At 40.2% G+C, this 20,704-nt stretch overlaps 1 protein-coding gene across 1 annotated transcript in view; it reads left to right on the plus strand.

Moving 5' to 3' along the window:
• Positions 1-20,704, plus strand: part of tenm3 (teneurin transmembrane protein 3) — a 517,897-nt gene that overhangs the window by 368,870 nt on the left and 128,323 nt on the right. Inside the window, 1 exon segment of the mRNA XM_034688142.1 lies at positions 5,885-6,149. Within this exon segment, the coding sequence (XP_034544033.1) occupies positions 5,885-6,149 (265 nt within the window).

Consider the following 20,704-nt stretch of genomic DNA (forward strand, 5'->3'; position numbering starts at 1 on the left):
CTCTGCATCACACAGTTGTAGTTTGGAGGGATAGTTTGGTTATTATTAAGTGTGGGGGGACGAGGTACTTGTTGCTACTAAGTGTATTAGCCACAGGGGATCCAGGTCAGCTCAGCTCCATTTTTGAGAAAGCAGACAGAGAACCTGGGCGTAAGTTAGACTTTCTACCGCTGCAAACAAGGTGGGCTCTACTACGTCATTTAGTTAATTTAAAAATATCCCACCAATGCACTATTCTCAGTCTTAGTGTACACTCTGTTTGGACATTTTCCAGTGCTTCACTTGGCCGTCAGATAGCCCATTCGCTTTTGCAATACGCATACATGTTCTGCTGCCAAAACATTTCTGGCATGCACTCGGCCGAATGCTGAGTGTTGAGTATCTCATAATCCTGATAAACAGCAATCACTCTCAAAATCACAGTAAGATCTTAAGCCTTGAAATACTGTACATCACACCATAAGATGGTGAGTTGCGGCTGGAAAAAGTGATGTGATATTTGGGCCTGATTGTGTGGTGGATTTGTTATGCTAGCATCCTACAAAGATTAATGTTTCACCAGGTGACATCTGTCACACTGCTGTTGTACTTAGTCACTTATCTATGTGGCAGACTTTTGGTTTAGTTTGGTTTTACACTTAGTCCACATCACTTTATTTCTATGGTGAAGACCTGTGAGCTGCTTTGGTGTTAGCAGCTGTTGTTGTATGCTAACTATTGCTATCTGGCCAGCCACTTAAGCTAAGTCTACTCTCAAAAATGGTAAATGGTCAATGTCAGAGTCTCACAAGTTTCAAAACACTAAGCACAGTACAAAACAGCAAAACCTAAGCAAGCTACTTAATTTCATTAAATCCAATCCAAAGCTCCACAAACCAATGCACTCAGATCTTTAATGTTAAGATCAGTAACCATTTTGGATCAGTGCATCTTTGTATTCCAATATATGTTATTATATAATATATGTGTCAGAGGTCAAACATTGTCTTCATGAACTGAGACGGTTGAATTACAAAAGGTTTGCATGTGTTTTTTTAGCTCTTCATTACTGTCCAACCTCAGACAATTTGGAAACTAGAGCTTCTATAAATAAACTGAGGAACTTTAAGGGGGGAAAAATGCAGTAAATAGATGAAAAAAAAAATTCTTTATCTAAAGTACAACTTTGTAAGTTCTCTGGCAGTGGATATTGTTTTCTCTTGGAATCAAGATACACACACACACACACACACTCACACAGACCTGTCACCACCACTGCGATTAATTTAGAAGAAAATCTATTAACAGGGCGTATTTGGTCAAATGACCTTTTAAATGAAATCCAGCTCGCTGAGTTAAAGTACAAAAAATCCATCCAGTCAGAGCTGCTGCAGACTCTCTGCAAACATCTTTCACAGAGGTCATGAGGAATTAAAGCTGGAGCTAAGCAACCAAACCAGAAGTGAATACATGGTTATGTAATGTTGGGCATGTTTTTGTATGCAATTTGAACAGAAGTAACAATACCTGCATTTAAAATGGAGTGTAAACATAGCTTTAGTGCTAATATAGTATGAGTGGGGATTCATACATTTTGAATAGTGTAGTCTTTCACATCAGTTTATGTCAAATAAATGAAGATTGATCCACAGATCAAGTTGGAGTTACTCATCTTTAAACAGCTTAAAGCCTCCAGAGACCAAGAACCAGGCAGAGCCTTTGAGCTGTGTTTTCAGCTGCAGAAGTTTGGTGTAGATATATTTTATAACCTTTTTTCAGCAGTTGGTGTTTTGTATCCACAAGGAGGGCAGTCAAGGAATTTAGTTTGATACTACCAATGTATTATAACAGCTAGCACTACAAAGCAATCACTTAGCATTCATAGCTCAGGATCAAATAAGAGCTTCTCAGCTAATTATATCATGTAGTAAACACTGCCAACCATTGGTTTCTGTGAGGTTTGATGGAACTACTTGCTAATCTAGACACGTTGGTCTATAGTTGGATATTTTAACATGGAGCTTTACTGAGATTTACTCACTATGTGTACAGCCCCTACTGGACACTGCAGGAACTGCAGTTTTGCCACTTCTGCATTGGCTTCATCTTTCAACTCTGGCGATAGCAGCTTGGAGCTAACATAGCATGATTAAGCTACCTGCTAACTAAGCTAAAAGCAGATGCATTTTGTAATTCAGCTTAGGGATCTGTTGGAAATCTATTTTTCTGATGGTTTTTACCTTCTCTAGTTCTGACAACTCAAACACATACACTTTTTGTCACCTTTCTTGTCTGTAAATAAACAAACCCCTTTAAAAATCATCAATTGGCCCCTACCACTTCACTGCAGCATGTCCTACTATGTTTTAGGGCTGTGTCAATCATTAGCCCCTAGAACTGACCTGCATTTTGTCTCTAATATGGCACGACAGTCTGAACAAGAAGTTGATCTACTTCTAACATGGGTTTTCAATTACTTTAAAGCATTTATCTTAATTCAGATTTTTCTCGGATGCTCAGCAAGACTCTAAACTGTGATATTATGAATGCATTTTGACTTTTTCCAAGCCCTATTTCTGGAGGCATTTGTCATTAGATCCCCATTTGATTCCTTTCTCTTGACACATCAAATGCAGTCACCGTGGCATGTGGTCTAAAGCACTTTGATTGGTAAGAGGACTTAAAGGACTCTATATCCATGCAGTCTTTTACCATTTAGAGTGAATGTGAACACTTACTCATTAGACGAGTGGGCTCCTGCACGCTGTCCCCCTCTGTGTGAATGTTTCGGTGTAATGGGATTTTTGTGCCGGAGTGAATTTTTTCCTGCTGCACTCAGAGAGCTTTTTGTCTGTCAGCTGGAGTGATATATCCCCCTGCTTCTGTCTCATTGAGATTTTTTATTGGAGAAACAGAACCCACAATGATCTTTATTTGTGTGTGTGTGAGTGTGCAAGCATGTTTGTGTGGTATCTGAGTGAATTAAGGTGTTTAGTATTACATCTGCAGTGATGGCACACAGATGTAGTCTTGTTAATGATGCCTGAACACTCATCCAGAAATACTGACTTTGTGTGTACGTTTGTTTGTGTGTTTGTGTGTGTGTGTGTGTGTGTTCAGCATTTAGCCTTCAAGGTTTGCATAAATGGAGCAATTACTAAGCCGGCAAAAAACAGCATATGGACAGGAGGAGGAGGAGGCGAGAGCTTTCTCCCTCCACTACAAAAATGCTCCCTCCCTCCCTGCTTTAACACATATTCCTCCTTTACTCTTGCCGCGTTCTGTTTTCTCCTGTGAGGATGGCGGAGAGTGAATAACAGCAGGTCTGGGAAATGGAGACGTGACGCTCTTTATGCAAATCAAACACCAGCGTTGCCATTCATTTCCTTCAGAGCACCCTGAGGACAGAAAAGGAGCCAAAAAGCAGTTCGAAGAAAGCAGCGGGGAAAAGTTGAAGCCAGGTCAACTTTGTGCAAATATTTTGTAGAAAAACAAAGCTGGGTTTTGTGAAGGCCAATCACTGATCAGCATTCATCCTGGCTGAGCTGAGCGCAGCGTTGGGTTACGGTTCTCACCAGCCTTGACCGGTTCGTTCACCGCAGAGGAATTTACAAAGCGGTGAACATCCAAACCCACAGTCGCTCTGTGAAAGCTGTAAGCTTTTCTTCTTACGTGATGTTTAAAATGAACCACATATCTGAACCTTCTGCAGATTCAAGGGCATCCAGACATAAAACATGTTTATCAGCAGGATAATTACATGAGTTTCACACAATATCTAATTTCCACGGGACTTATATCTCACCTGACATTGACGGTGTAAAAATATAATACCAAACACCTGCTGTTTGCTCTAGAGAATACTGTTTCCGTGAGTGAGAGTATATGTGAACTTTGTTAATGTAAATTTTTCCTGTTACAGCAAAGCAGTTAGTCTACAATGAAATCCATTCACTTTAACAACAAATCATTACAGTCAAATGAACATGGAGGAATGCTTGGGCATCTGTTTTCTGTCTCCATTAATCATATCTTATACAGCTACTAACATCAAAGTATAACACATATGTTATATGCCTGTGTGTAGTTTTATAGCTTTAAAAGGTAACAGAACTGAGAAGCAACACATTTTGACAAGAGGTCTAGAGAAATTTACACTACACTGAGTGACAGGAGAGAGGGGGAGGACTCTGCTGTTTGTGTTGGCTTCATAGATGGAAATCGACGTTTAAACAACAATGAAAACAAAGGTCATTTCATCGCACTCATAAGATATTGTATGGTATAACATATGCATTATAACAACAAATAAAACATACACTGAAATGTTAAACAGGCCTGGAAACACTTGGGAATGGTGAAATTAAAAGGAGTCTCTCTCTCTCTCTCTCTCTCTCTCTCTCTCTCTCTCTCTCTCTCTCTCTCTCTCTCTCTCTCTCTCTCTCTCTCTCTCTCTCTCTCTCTCTCTCTCTCTCTCTCTCTCTTCCTCTTGGTGTAGCAGGATATGACCTGCTGTCTTATATACTCATAATACACATTTTGATTTGCTGGATCACAGTCATAGTGCTCTTTGTGTTTTAGTGCTGCTAAATAGAAGTTATGGCTATTCAGAGCTTATGTCAGACGTTTGTTCTATATGGTAAGAACTTGGGAATGTTACTGATCAGACTTGCCAACAGAAAAAAGTCTACTGTAAATTCTGGTTGGATGTATTTGCTCACAGATGTGTTACGTTCAGGGGGATTTACTTCACTCTTCATTGAGTCTCATTTCCACTTCCTTCATTAAAAGTAAAGTTCTGCCGTTGATCTTCCTCTGAGTCTTCAGTCTGTCCTGCTGTAGCCTTGGGGCTGATACATTTAGAGAATCTGTCTGACTCTTAGAGTCATTGCTGTCGTCTCAACAGGTTGAACTGCTGCAGGCACAAGACTTAGATTTCTGCCAATTACTGCATCACAGGGATTCATATTTACTCTGATGAACTGTAAAAATCTGTGGTAGTCTGTCACTGGGTTCTTTCTGTCTCTCCAGAAGAAGCGCTGGCAGTTTTGCTTCCTCACAGTTGAAACGCTGTGTTTAATTGGATTATGAGGAGTGCAACATGATGAATTTTCTCTGGTTAACAATGCAAATGTCTGTTCATGAAATGAATGGTTACTGTGCAGAAAGAAAGAAAGGAAGAAAGTAAGAAAGATTTTTCTTTTTCTTTTCCTCAGGGGACATGAAGTAAAAAAACTCCCTCTCCTCCTGCCACTGACAGCTCTGCAACAAAACTCCAACCAAAACCGTACAAATAAAAACACAACCCTCCTACACACTGAAAACTTCCTTTTGTTTTAAACTTCAAACCTGGCAACATGACATGCAGGCTTGGACAGGAGCTGAGCTGGCAGGCAAAGAAGCTGCTCCTGTCTATGTTGGATTTGCATCCTTTGAATAAAACAATTTTCGATTAACCGTATTATTTTTCCCACAGTCCCGTACAAGATTAGTGGTTTAAAAAAATGGATGGATATTCTTTGTACTGACTAAAAGCCAATATTTTAGTTTATTAAAATCCAGTGAAACCTAAAACCATTCCTAAATCTCTTTCTCCAAAAGTTCTGTAAAACCTCTAAAAAACGGACCTCCAGTCTGCAGACTATAATCCTGTTTAAATTGGTCTAAAGTAAAGAAGTAAATCAGATGTTACATTGCTTACATAATGTTTGTTTTTTTACAGGACTTAGGTATATTAAGCATTTTGAGATACTCCAAGAAATGATGTCACAGAAAGCTCTTACAGCAGTGCAGTAACTGTTATTTTTGTGCAAATTTCTGACACAGTTACAACACGGTTTATCAACTTATAAAATGAAGGGATCCCTCTAACCCTGATTCTTCTTCCTTTTGTTTTAATCAACAGAGCAACCATCCAATCACCACGGCTGCACCCTGCCTCCAGTACCCCCCCCTCACCGCCAGCAGCCCTCCATCACAGCCCTCAACCAATCACTGGGCTCCACGCATCACGCTGGCCAATCACTGAATTCACGGCAGCTCACCCCTCCCATTGGAGCCCCGGCCCCCGTGGTCGGCCAATCACCAGCCGAGCTGCAGACCACGCCCCCCGAGAGCGTCCCGCTGCAAGACAGCTGGGTGCTGGGTAGCAATGTGCCTCTGGAAACAAGGTAAACCAACTCTACCTGAACTTGTATCTGCACTTGGGTGATCAAAGTCAGCTTAAAATGTTCCAGAGTAGCTCCAGTGGATTCTCTCAGCCAGCAGCAGTGAAACAGGCTGTGAGGGTCGCAACATGGCCCATAGAGGCAAATGTGTCAAAACAAGAAGGTCTTCTAAAATTCTTTGTCACTGACAGGCCCAGATTTTGATTCTAAGAAAGTTGCACCATTACAGAGATGATCTCCACAGAGACTGACCTTTCTGTTTAAGAGACGGATGATTGTTTTAAGCAGAAAAAGCCGTTATATGTATCTCTTAAAGTCGCCAAACTATGGTACCATGTAGGACACAAGTAGCTGGGTAGTTATTCACTGTTGTGTTTAACACCTCAGATTAATTCTGATGTAATCATTTGAATCACCACAGTCACACAATGAGAAAATAAAATGTATAATTGATGCAGAGGTAGACCAACAACTAATGTGTGTATAGAATTACTGTTTTTGTCAGTGCAGACCTCAGGCTTTTAAACAGTGCAGAATACAGAAGTTAAAAACGGTCGGTATATTACGTCAGGAGAACTAATTATAAGTTTGATTCGAGTACTAAACTGTATGTATCTGATTGATCTTCACATTGATGTTTTGTATTCAAACGCTGAATCTCGGTCCATATGTCATCTCGGCTTGTGATTTATTATGAACATGGTGAGGAGTGACACTCGGGAGTGAAGCAGAATTAAAATTGAAACAGCGTAGTCTCTTCATTGTCTGAGGGTTCTCCCAAACTTACAGAGCAGGCAGCAGCTCGCTCGCTCGCTCTCTCCTCAGCAGAGCCGTGTTTAATTAAAGGGAAGAGGAAATGCTGTTTACTCCATTATTTATTCATAAGAGATCTCAGCTGGATAAAAGATTTAAAGGGAGGGGAATTGATCTGATCTCGACTACGTGTGGATGCGAGACGCACTGACACCACAAAAGGTTCGGTGTTGTGAGGGAATGCAGGAGAGAAATTTAAATCCAAAATTCTAAAAATACATGTCTTTTTTACAGCTTTGTATCTGTTATTTTCAGTTCTGGATGCTTTTGTACTTCGAAAGCATCAAAGATTATTTTTGATAATTTGAGCCCCAAATTCCTTCGGGCAATTTATGTCTGTCTCTTCTTCTGTCTTTGTCCGTGCAGCTCTCTGATATTTCAAAATCCCTCCAGCAGGGTGAAACATCTCACTGCTGACTGTGCAAAGACCTGTTGCCCCAGAGCTATCCACAATCACACACAAACACACACTAATTATGGGAGCAACTTTAACCTTGACCCTGTGTTTAGCAGGCGGTTTACTGCTCACTCTCTTTCACCACTCCTCCCTTTTTCTGCCCCGCTCGTTAATGTAGAAAAGAAAGAAATGGGGTGATAGATGGAGAGATGTTTGTCTTTGTAGCTCCCAACTCTTGGCTTTGTGTGTGTTTGTGTGTATTTGCATGTGTGTGTGTGTGTGTGTGTGTGTGTGTGTGTGTGTGTGTGTGTGTGTGTGTGTGTGTGTGTCTTTGGGAGGATTTGGGGACTTTGGGGACAGCCAAACCAGAACCCCGCTGTAGTTTTATATTCGTATAAAGGCCTGAGACACACACACACACACACACACACACACACACACACACACACACACACACACACACACACACACACACACACACACACACACACACACACAATTTACGAGGCTAACTTTAACCTTGACCTTTAATTCCACGGACAATTTGTAGCCGACTCTTTCTTTCTTTCTCTTCTTTTCTCTCTTTTGTATTTCTACCCTGGGAGAAAAAAAGAGGATACTGATAGATTGATAGAGGGGAAAATGTCTGGCTTGAGGATCTTTACCACCCCCAGCTCTTTGGCTATGTGTGTGTGTTTGTTTGTGTGTGTGGGAGAATATTTGGACCTTTGGGACAGCCAAACCGTGTCCTTCGCGCTCCTTTAGATTCATATGAAAGACTAACACACACATCAAACACACACACAACTACACACCAAAGGAATTCAGGGTATCATCTTCCAAAACTAAGCCCCATCCCACTCAAAACATAGACCCCACATGAGTGTTATATGAAGGTTCATATAAGAAACAGTGTGTTGCTCTTTCTCACGCACACACAAACACACAGTCAGATAGACTTATAGATGAAAAACAGGACATGTGGAGCTGAAACATAAATGCTGTGTGACCTGGAGGTGCTCCCCACATGGCAAATCAAACACATCCATCCTCTGCTGGACGCTGCAGTCAGCAGTCCGTCTCTCCTGCAGACACAGAAACTCAACATGTCCAGAGCTGAACAGATTCTACTGAACTGTTTGTCTGTCCTTTGTACAGCCAGTATATGTCTCTTCTTTCTTCCTTTACGGACTGAATTCTTACTCTAAATTTATGCACAGTAACAATTACAACATGTTGTGGGCATCTTATACAATAATACAACCACCACATTGTAATTACAAGACAAAACATGCCTCTCTTTTGAGTTTTCAAAACAAAAGCAGTTGCCAGGGATGTCATTTTTGAGATTTCTACCAGAAAATGTGAAGTTGTTTGTGTGCATCTCTTGCTCACCCTGCTGCATTCAAGAGGACATTTCCTTGCTCTCTGTGTTTATTTGCATAAATGCACCTCTGCCTAAGCTGCCTGCAAACACTGCAGTTGTGCTGATAGGAAAAGTGTGAACAGGTTATGATGCTTGCCTTGTTCTTTCACCTCTTACAAATGACTTCAGAGGTGATTTTATGTTTTAAAACATCTGGGTCATTAAAGTGTTTCAAGAGGACACTGTCATTTCTCCCCGCTCATGCTGCAAGGAGTTATTATTTCAGAAAATAGTTGCACAGATCCTCTCATGCTGGTCTCACCTGGGCAGGTGAGAGTGAGTTACTAGGCTTAAAAGAAAGCTTTGTTTCTCTGTCAGATCTCATAAGGCTATGACAGAACTGGGGTTACTTTTTATTGCCTGCACTGTGCCACCTTGACAAACTCTATTATAAAGTTAGGAAATCTGTCTCAGTGCTTATTTTTCTGCAGTTTTTTCAAGAGCACAGAAGACACGAAAGTCATTCCAGGGTGTTTTGGATGAGATGTAGCTGGATAGCAGATGACCCAAATAGGGAGATAAGGGACATGCACATTTAGTAGACTAAACATTTAATCATCCTCACACAAGCTAGTCAGGGCCAACATTTCTAGTGTGTTAAGCAACTTATCAATATTTGTATTATTATAGGCCCAATAATCCTATCTGTATTGTAGCTTCCCTCCGCTAGCTGGGACTGTAGCTCCAGTAAATGGCTACTGCTATAATGTTATAATGCTCTACTACCTGGATGTAAACAAGCACAGATGACATATGGCATCTCACTGCAGTTTGGCAGTATTTGCAAAGATTACTGAAGGCTGTTGGTGCTAGACTGTAGGGATGGCAATGATTTTCGAATATTCGTTCACTTTGTAAAAATCAAAGAGTTACTTTGAATATTTTCTCATTTTAAATGTACAATTTTCATCGTTTTTACTCCGTTTCTGAATCTCACCACAATACAAGTATTTCCTGAGACTGAGCATGGCTGTTAAATGTGGGGGCGGGGGGGTAATTTGAATTGTCATCAAATAGATGCCAATGATTATTGAATAGTATTTTGGCTTGAACCCCTCTTAGACTGGTGGTGTGCTAAATTTAGACTGTTTGCAGACTAGTTGATTGGTCGAGATTTAAGGTTCTGTTTAAACAAGTAAATTAGTTGATTTGATATGACTTAAAGGTATGATGCTTTGCTGCAGAGAGAACATTTTTGTGTTGGTGCTTGTGAATTCTGTCAGGTGTGCAGCAAGTGAGTGGTTTCAGAAAAAAGCAACACATTGCTTAGCCTATGCGATGACAAACAGAGCAGGTCATGTCTGAGCTTGAGAAAAGATAGAATTACACTCAGTGGTGCTGTCATATATTTTTGGTCCCAGGAAAATAGTCACAGTGGGCCCCTCTATTCACAACAGCATGTTTTGTGATTGTTAAGGCCCCTATCAGGCTCTGGCTTTTGGAAGAGTCCTGACATATCCCACCCACATGGCACCTCTGATGATACTACATGAAGTGCGATCACTGGCATTGCTTCAGAATCAGTGTAAAAGTTTTACTGAGACTTTTTCTCTTCTCTGCACTTTCTCATTATGTTTTAATATTTAGATTTATTAAAAAAAGAAGTCCAATTTTAGGCAAGACTGGTTATGCAAACACCTCAGTTTCTTTTGCTAAATTCCGTGTTTCTCTGTATAAGTAGGAGACATACTGAATTAATACAATAGAGTTGGATAAATGAGCTAGGAACTCATTTCTTTCAGACCACAGGGAGTATTAAATACATTCTTTAGTAGTGTTTCATCAGCATGTGTTGAAAAGTCTGTTTCAAGGTGACAGCCTTGCAGAATGTGGTGGATAAACAAGCTGGTGATGATGGTCCGTCTCTGCTCACTGACCTGTGTCAGGTCCATTGTGTTTTTAAGATCATCTTTTTATTCACATATTTTACTTCTTCTTAGTCGAGTTTCGTCAGTAATTTAGCCCAAAACACAAGTTCAAACCTGTGTCAATCTTTTTAGAACGAACCGGTAAATTGCTTTGAAAAGAGCAGACATGATGATTTCATCAGCAGCTCATGTTTCACTCTCTTCAGTCAGTGTCGCTCCGGCTTTTATTCCGATCTTTTTTCTTTCTAAAGGAAATATGTTTTCCCCACAGACAGTTTCAAAGCTTCGGAGGACCAGCTTCTTAATATGTCAAGAACACAAGTAAAAGATTCAGTAAGAGTTTAAGCATTAATGATGATGCAAATTCTTGGTACAAGGTGCAATGCAAAGACCCTCCAATAAAAAAATCCATGCAGTTAATCGATCAATGAAGATGTAATCATGAAACTTCATCCAGATCTTAATTAAAGAGCAGGACACTGACTGAACCTGATCTGATGAACAGATCACTATCAGTCCAACAGAGCAGGTGTGTGGTTTGTTCAAACACCACACACATCAGCTGGCAGGGTATCAGATGGACTGTGTGTGTATATGTGTGGGGGTGGGGTGTAGCAGCTATGGTATCATATAGACGCTATAGTGATCTTAGTAGACAAAACACCAACTGCCAACTTTACCCTACACACACAGCTCTCTCTGACTCACACATACACATGCATACACATAAAGTGCACATATACACTGCATAATACCCCCACTGTGTCTATCTCGTCCTAACTGTCAGTCTTGAAACCTTCTAAGCCAGGCTCCAAACCAGCCTGTCTAATTCCCAACTCCTTAAAGTCTTCTCACTGTGACTCTGTAGGTTTTCCCCTGGTGTCAGTTCCAAATGCTGTCCTCAAGATGTTTGTTTTGGTGTGACATAAAAGTCAGGTAACATAGTATGAGGTGTCTGTTAGGGACAGTGAAGGCCATGAGAACCCAGGCTCCCCCTGTTTTCACAGCTTGTCATTTCAATGAAACATTTTGTTCCACAGTTAAGGTGATAATTCTGTGCTGTCGCTGCTGTCTCTGATCATCTCTCTCTAAGCGTAATGTGGTAGATGTTTGAAGATGTACACGTTTGCCACTCCAATCGAATCACAGCAAGGTACCAAATGAAATGAAATAACAGGAGATAACCTTAGACTGCTGTTAACAGCATTAAAGCTGGCCACACTGAAAGATGATTAAAATCTGAACAGATGTTAAACGCAACAAACCTTACACACAACAACAAATAGTGACTAATTGAACTGGAAATCTACCAAAATCTTGACCCGTTAAATGAGTCTTCAGTGTAAACAAACATGGCGGACGACAGGATGGTTGTTATTTGTCAACTCATGTTCAACCTTCTCCTTGTCAGTTTGATCGTGTTGTGTTCTACAAGACATGCTGTATAAACACTTCTCCTTTGCTGACATCCGTCTCAATCAATGCACCATGTTTACGTTTGTTGCCATGGTCGGCTTATTTCCTATCGTTTCGCTCCTAGTGACTATCCCCAGAGTGCGTGTTCAGCTGTCCACTGTGTTCCCCCAACACAACAGGCAATCTGATCATTAATATTGAACATGTTTAATATTTAAAATGTCAAACCAGCAAGACCACTGATCTTTGTCTGAACAAATTGGGGGAAGTAAAATCACTTGTAACACCACAGGGAAGTCTGGCATGATAATCTGTGGATCCATCAAAAATGGGGATTTAGCTTATTTTTGTTGGAAGAGGGGAACCAGGCCTGAAATCAGCCAGATTGTTTTGTAGTGTGTACTCTGCTTTAGCTCGGGCAGTCATGGAGGATGGACATTTTTAAATGTATTAAAGATAAATTTACTAAACCACCACCAAAGCAACTTAAAATTTAATCTGACCTTGGGACAACTCCCAAATTTAACTGTGAACCGAGAGGGGGACAGGAGGAAGCCCTTTACAATAGGGAAATTATGATCGTAGCATTAAGCACCAACAGCAAGGTTGGTAAGACATGTGTTTGTTAGCGTACATGTAGATGCTGAGCCTTAATGATATTAACGTAAAACTTTCAGCTTCTCTTGACTGAGTTTGTGAATGAATTCGTCTTTAATCTTGTTGAATCTGCACTGTGCATTGAGCGGCTATGTCTTCATTATGGTGAGGGGTTGCATAAAGTTATAACAAAGAGAGAGAGAGTGTGTGTGGCAGAGTGGCAGCTTGCATGTGAAATGTTTCTCAGTAACTTTAATTTGAAGAGTTTAATAAAATGTTTCTTATCCTGATGTGGCCACTTTGCACAAGAATTGATGCAATCTGAAATGTGAAGCCTGAACTGTGTAAATCTGATCTTAGATGAGTACCCACAGAGTCATGCTTTGAAGCCTCGGGCCACTGAGCGAGCTGCTGAATTTGGGAGTTAACACTAGAATCATGCAGTCAAAGTATGCACCGATCAGCCATAACATTATGACTACTGACAGGTGAAGTGAAAAGCATTGATTAGCTCTTTGCAGTGGCACCTGTCAGTGGGTGGGATATGTTAGGCAGCAGGTGAACATTCAGTTTTCAAAGTTGATGTGTTGGAAGCAGGAAAAATGGGTGAGTGTGAGGATGTGAGCGACTTTGACAAGGACCTAACTGCGATGGTTAGACTGGGTCAGAGCGTCTCCAAAACCGTGGCTCTTGTAGGATGTTCCCGGTCTGCAGGGGTCAGTACCTACCAAAGCCAGTGAACTGTCTACAGGGTCTAGTGCAGCCAAGGCTCACTGATGTCAGTAGGGAGCGCAGCTGGCCTGTGTGGTCAGATCCAACAGAAGAGATACTGGAGCTGTACATGCAGAAAAATGTATGCTGGTTCTCTTGAAAGGTGTTAGACAAAGTGCATCAGCTTGTTGTGTATGAAGCTGTATAGCTGCTTCTGTCCACTGCTCATTCCCTAGAATTAGCATGTGAGCATCAGAGCTGGACCACGGAGCAATGGAAAAAAGTGGGTTGAACTTCAAGGTGCTGACTTGGTCTCTAAATTCCCTTGATCTCGATCCAGTTGAGCATATGTAGGGCGCGCTGGGACACCAAACCAATCCATGAAGGCCTCAACTCAACTTCCAGGACTTAGAGAATCTTATGCTGATGCCTTTAGAGGTCCAGTGCAGTCATAATGTTATGGCTGAACGGTGTGTCTCAGCTTGTCAGTTTCCTGAGTAATATTTCAGCCTTGATAACAGAATGTGATGTATTTAGGATAAAGAACACACACATTGTTTTTTTGATTCTCACAGATAGTCATTTACATATTTTTCTCCTTTGATTATCTGTAAGCTCAATCTCTCCCTCTCCTCCTGTCCCTCTCTCTCTCTCCTCTGTTTTCTCCTTCGCGTGTCCGTGTCCTTGCTCTCTTTCTCTCCATATTTATCCCCTCCTCTGTGTACGAGGTGAAGCCGTGCCTCACACCCGCCTCTCTGAATATCTGATGCTGAGTGACAAACAGCTCCATGTTATTACTAAAGCCGACACTGCCTTGAGTTATAACAGACATTTGTTTTCCTCTTTGCTTTTTTTGGATGATTTAAATCAGTCAGTTATTCACTTGAGGGCGATGTATCTGTCAGCTTACAGGAAGCACGGCTCCATTCAGAACAAACTACACCAACAGAGGAACCCCAAACACATCACAAATCTGTCACCTTAATGACGGCACAGTCTATAAACTGGAATAATGCTTACATTAGTAAGTTAGGATGAGCACAGACTGCAGGACTTCTAAAATCCAAAGTAATATTAAGATCAAGCTGCATTATGGGTAGAAGGAGAAACTTCTCAGCTCATGCTCTCTCTAATCTTGAATATGGACACAATACAAGTTAGTAATGTAACTGCTGCTGTAAGGGACATGAGTGGAGTAGTATATTAGAATGTTTCAGAGGCAGAGCTTGTGAAAGTGTCGAGAAAATGTTTAAAATGAACATCTGAAAGAGGATAAAGAAGTAAGCTTAGCAACAAACATGCTTCTGCTTATGGATAGAATAGTATGTTTGCAGAAAAGCTGCTAATTTTGGCCATAAATTTAAGCTCTTATAGGTACAAGGATTGGTTTAATTTGCATGAATTGGCTGAGTTTTGTGGAGGAACTTTGAAGTTCAACATGCTGTGCAAAACATTCCAAACTCTAGTGATGGAAGGACATCAGTTTACTTTTTGCCACCACAGAGACACATTTCTCCTCACAATTCTCCACATCTCAGAGACCCATCAGCATGTAGTGGAAGCTCTGTTCTGATGATTTCTGCTGTGAACCGAGGAAAACACAGATATTATGAAAAATGAAAGATATTCAAAATGACTTGCTGCTTCTCTGCAGACAATACATAAAAAATGTGTTTACATCTTTCCCTCAAAAAGGAAGAGTGAGCACTTCTGCGGGGTGAGATTTATTTTATGCAAATTACAAGGCAGAGGACTTCAGAGGAAAAATATCTGATTTTCTCTCTGAAATGTGAGACACTGACACACATTTGATTTTGTTTCAGCTCCACTCTGGGTTGAAAGTTGTGTTTGTGGCTCCAGCTGATTGTGTGTGTGACAGAGATAAAGTAAAGAGGTGTGTTCGGCTCTTCTTGGAGATCAGAGGGCGAGTGAGGAGGGTGAGATGTGACAGCAGAGTGTGAATGTCCTCATTTAGAGGTGCTAATCCGCCCGGTGACACCCACACTCTTTTCAAAGATGTATATTGCACCCCTAGACGATCATACGCACACACTCACAGATTGATGCATGCACCTGTTGTGTTAAGGGACACCCGACACAACTGGTCACTGGATTGAACAGCCGTTCTTGTCAATCTCACACACACACACACTCATGTAGAGACACACACCTTTGAAATAAAGATACACTGTGAAAATATAGTGACCCTCAAGGGAGTCTTGATCCCTAATGTAAAACCAATAGCTTGTCTGAGTGGCATATTTCAAAATTTCCTCTCACTCTGAGGAGGTTTAAGTTTCCAGATTAGATTTCCAGTGGATATTATCAAAATGTTATGATAAAACATTTTGTCCAGTTGTTTCTGACCATCACATCTGTGTGTCTCAGACAGAATGACACCTTTAGATCAACTTTATCACCTAGAACACTACTTTATTTTTTTCCCACTTCGGGTCTTATGAGGCCTCTTCATTGTTATTTTTTCAGACATTTTTAAAATAACTCAGATTGAAACACTTTCAAAGTGGTTTCTGAAAACCTTAATGGTTAATGACTTCCTGCCTTAATGCTGTATTACCTGGATGTAAACAAACTCAGATGGCAGATGGCATCTTGTAGCGTGACATGGTGTGTCAGTATTTTGATCCAGGAATTAAAGATAATGTAGAATGTAGGCTGTGTCTGCTTTTACTGGCATATAACCACTCAAATAGAGCAATGTGTAACCAGCACAGGTATTTTGATGTTAACCCGCAAGAGGACTAAAGGCTGGTGGTGCTAGCTCTGCAAACTGTTGCCATACTCGCAAACCAATGTGACATGGTTTACTAGCAGACTCAGTGATCCTGTGTTTGATACATTGTTCTAAATTCTGACTGTTTTCTATACTAGAAACTACACATATTGTGATGTTTAAATGGCTAAAAGATACATGAACAAGTGAATTCTCCTGCGATCTGTGAAGTTATATTCCCTTTTGTGTCAGTGTAGTCTGGTGTGTTTGTAGAGAGTGATGTAACTGCTCTTTCTTGATCTGTCTCTGTAGGAACCATTTCTGTAATGTTGGCATGCCAGAATAACAATCTGAATAGTGGCCAAATTAGAAAGGCAACAACAATGTATCAGGTGGTAAAATCAATACATAACTTTTTTTAAAAACACAATAATTTCCTGCAGGCTTGTGTTCTCCCCTGACTTATAAATAATGTTCGTATGAATGTCAGGAAACTTTAATTCCCTTCACATTACAACGTCCACAGATCACTTTGTTTTTGGTAAACTGCAGGGCTCTCTGTTGTGTCCAAATGCCCTTAATTTAAGCGGATATTTGTCTGTGGAACTGCAGGGTTTGCCGTTTCTCCTACTGAAGGCAGCCAGGATGTTTTGCTTCTCTGTCCAAGTGAGGTTGCGTGTCCTGGTGGAAATGTGACCTCATTGCATACCCTCTATTATCTTGAACTTAACCTTGCTCTCTTTTCCACTAGACCTTGCTAAATGTACTCAACAATACAATAATACAGACTATCAAGCAGTGCCATTCATGAAACACAGCTCAGAGGCTCCCATTTCTTACATTATTGTGTGGCTGTTTGCAAATGTGTAGCAGGGAGAAAAAAGAGAATATAAATGGTATAACATACATTGAATGCATCCTTTTATCTCACACACTATAGGCCATGGTATGATGTGGATTATGCCTTAATGTGTGGATAAATCTGTTGTTCACCGTCTATCGTCACAGATTTGGACGTACAGTATTAACGACAGTAACTATGCACACATTAGTTACAGTTAATTTGTCTTTAGGGTGCGTGACCTCTCTGTGCTTTCACTTTTGTTACGTTAAGTCACGCTTAAACACACACACACAGGGCAGACTAATTTTCCTGCTCTTGTCGCTCCTTTTTTAATACTCTTTAAATGCTTCAGTGTAAATAGCATTGATATAATGTAAATGTGTGTTGTAGGATGGTATTATTATTAGTAGACTAGCAGATTAGTTATGGTTGGCGACGTGCAAGGCTCACAGTTGTTACACTCATTTTACACTCGATTATCCCCGCTCTGAATGTCTGCTGTAATTGACTTGCACTTATATGCTAATAACACGCATATATAGAGTGTTTAGTTTGCTCTCTGCAGCCCTGGCTGTGTTAGAGAGTCCCAGTCCTGTGTACAGTAAAGGTCCCAGTGCAGCAGCAGCAGTGTAAAAACCCTTTTGTCTCGGTCTACAGCTCACATTAAGCCAACACCTACAGCTGCACTGATATGTCTACAGCTTCTAATTTACCTCCTGTAAAAGTTTCTTGTTTCTTCCAAAATAGATGAGAAGACTCTCACGGACAGAGCTCTATATCCTGACACTTTTCGGTTTGGAGAAACATGATGCAAAATTGATATCATTGTTGGGAAACTAAGCTGCTCTTGTCCTGGTGAAGTGAATAAATACTCAGGAGCAGAAAGAGTGCTAAAATGTCCCCCTCTTGTAAAAGTGCAGTTATGTCTGTGAAGGTTCTCAGTCATCCAGGTCATGGTAATCCAAAGCTTGATCCGTAAGGCAACTGGACTAGTAGAAATTCTTAACCCTCCTGTTATGTTCGTTTCTCTGGAGCAGCAATAATGTTCCTGAGTCAATTTGACCCAGGGCATATTCAATTATCCAAAAGTGTCAGAACCCCAAAAAATCCCAATACATATTTTTTAATGTAATTTTTAACTCCATTACTAACCATTTAAATCAATATTTAGTCCATTGGTTTTCTTTAACTCTCACAGATCATGGTTCAATGAGGATAACTCGCTCGTCAATAATTAAGATATATGTTAAAACTTTTTAAATGTACATCGGAAAGCCCTAAATATAAATGCAATAGTTATTTTACATTTTGATTTTTTTTTTTTTAATGAAGTAATGTTGATAAATTAACATGACACCTTTTCTGTCACATGCTGCCCAGATTTTTATGCTGCATTTAGCTGGTTTGGAAGGCATATATTGCCTAAAATAGACTTCAAGAAGGGTCAATTTGACCCGCAACATAACAGGAGGGTTAAAAACGTTTCACCTCTCCTCCGAAAGTGCAGTTACTTTGATGAGACTTCACTTAATAAAGTAGAAGTAAAACTACCAGTCTGCTCAAATAAAAGTAAGAAGTACTCAGAATTTACTCCAAGAACCAAGCTTGAACTGAGGGAAACCAGAGTGGCTCCCTGTCTGCTTGTCAATGGTTTTTGATTGGAAGATCGATGGTTTTATTTCAGCTCCTGCAGTCCAGTGTCTTTGGGTATAAAGTATGTGAATATGTGTGAATGGGATACGTTAACACTGATGGTTCCATACAGTAGCAGCCTCTGCCATCAGTGTATGAATGTGGTGTGAATGGATGAATGGTGGCATGTTTTGTAAAAGTGCTTAAAGTGGTACAAGTCCTTTATGAAAAATGTACCTCAGATCACGCTGTCCTCAGCAATCTTGCAGATTGAGACTATGCTTACACAAATGTGTCTTCCCTTTTTCTCTGAATCTCTGTGACGTGTAGTGTATGTGATTTGCAACTAAAAATATTATTTATATATATAGTATCATCTGGCTAAGCCTCAATAATACTCTGCATGGAGAGAAGCAGAAGTGCAGACAATAAACACACAAAAAAAGGAATTAAATACAACTCAGATCATAGAGAGTTATACTGTATGTTTACAGCTGTCACATAACCTCTGTGTTTACCATGTGCCAGGTAATATGCAGCAAAATTTTAACCCGAAATATGACAGGCCAAGCAGATTTGCACAAGAGCAAGATGCCCAAGTATACTACAAATAACAAGAGGTATCAAGCTAAGTGTTGTACATACAGGGTGAAAAGCTACACCTCTCCTTTTCTCCTACATTTGCTTATTTTACTTCTTTTTTTCTTATTATATATGACTGTAATGCTCTTTTTTGATTTAATGCATTCAAAATGTCACTGGAGCTGTATAAGCAAAGTCAAAGAAAGTGACCTGTGCATACTTGGCAACTTATCATTAAGGAGTATGAGTATGATTGCAGCTGAGCGTGAATTTTCTTGTATAGAGGGACAACAGCTGAGTACAACCATAAATCCAGACTGCACTTCATCATTCTCGGCTGTCTAACCATGATGACCTGCAGACTATTACATGTCCACCTCACGCCCGTCCTTCCATAATCCCTCCTGTTTTGGGGTCATTCTCTGCGCTTGGTTTGAGTTACACCTGAAGCTGTATTTGCAGATATCGTGTTTTATCGTAGAAAGACTTCCCATGGTGCTTCCAAGTGTTCAGCTTCACAGCCCAGGATAATTGCAACTTCATAACTAATTGATATGAAAGTGATGTTTGTGATGAAAGGCAAGGAGGGAATTCAAAAATAGAAAAACAGAAAAGAAAGTGATAGAAGAATCTTTTTTTAGTTTCTCATGAGAGTCCACTGTCGTCAGATTGTGTTTGTATTAATTCATTTTTAATTAGGCTGCATCTGCCTGATTAAAGGAAAGTCTGAAATTTAAGTGTTTTTGTTAATTGAAGTTTTTCTTTAACACTTGATAAAAATACAATCTTCCACATTCTTAATCTTCATAAAATCTCCTTTAGTGCCTGACTTTTCTCGCCTGTTCTGTCTCTTTCTCTGAAGAAAAGCAAAATAAAATGTGACTGTTGTTCATGCACGCTCCACAGAGGCCTGACGCAGGTTGATATCATGATAAATAATAAAGTGGCAGGCATAAATATGAACCCTGCACACACTGAAGACAGAAACACCTCCGGCTGTGTGAACAGAGGAAACAAATTCCTCCATTAAAGAAACATAAATGTCACATAAGGTGAAAAACTGCATGACTGTGTACCCGGCTTTACTGAAGAGTTATTGTCGTCCTTCGATTGTGTAAACTTGGTGCACTCTCCAGATATCTGTCTTCATGAACTGTAGTAACTACAAATATACTTGTTTATTTTTTCTTCCTCCAATTTTTCTTGAGAGTGCAGGAGTTTTATAATCCTTACCTATTTAGATATCTGGTTGCATACACAGATGTCAAACATGCTCTGAATACAGTTTCTTAAAATAACAGCATGTTGCTCCCTACGTGATATTAAGATAACAATGCTGTGCAAGTTCTCTGATTGTGACAGAGTTCGTATTCTCACATATTAACAGTTTGGTAACTTGAGTGTGTTCACACCTACATCAAACACTGTATGAGTGTGTCCTGCCACTTGTTACCTCTGAGCTTGCAGTCATCGAGTCTTCGATTTATTCACACAGTGTTTTCTCTGACCTTTAACTGTTGCTTTTTCAAGTGTTTTAT

Source organism: Notolabrus celidotus, chromosome 7 (assembly GCF_009762535.1).
Source record: "Notolabrus celidotus isolate fNotCel1 chromosome 7, fNotCel1.pri, whole genome shotgun sequence".
Lineage (NCBI taxonomy): Eukaryota > Metazoa > Chordata > Actinopteri > Labriformes > Labridae > Notolabrus > Notolabrus celidotus.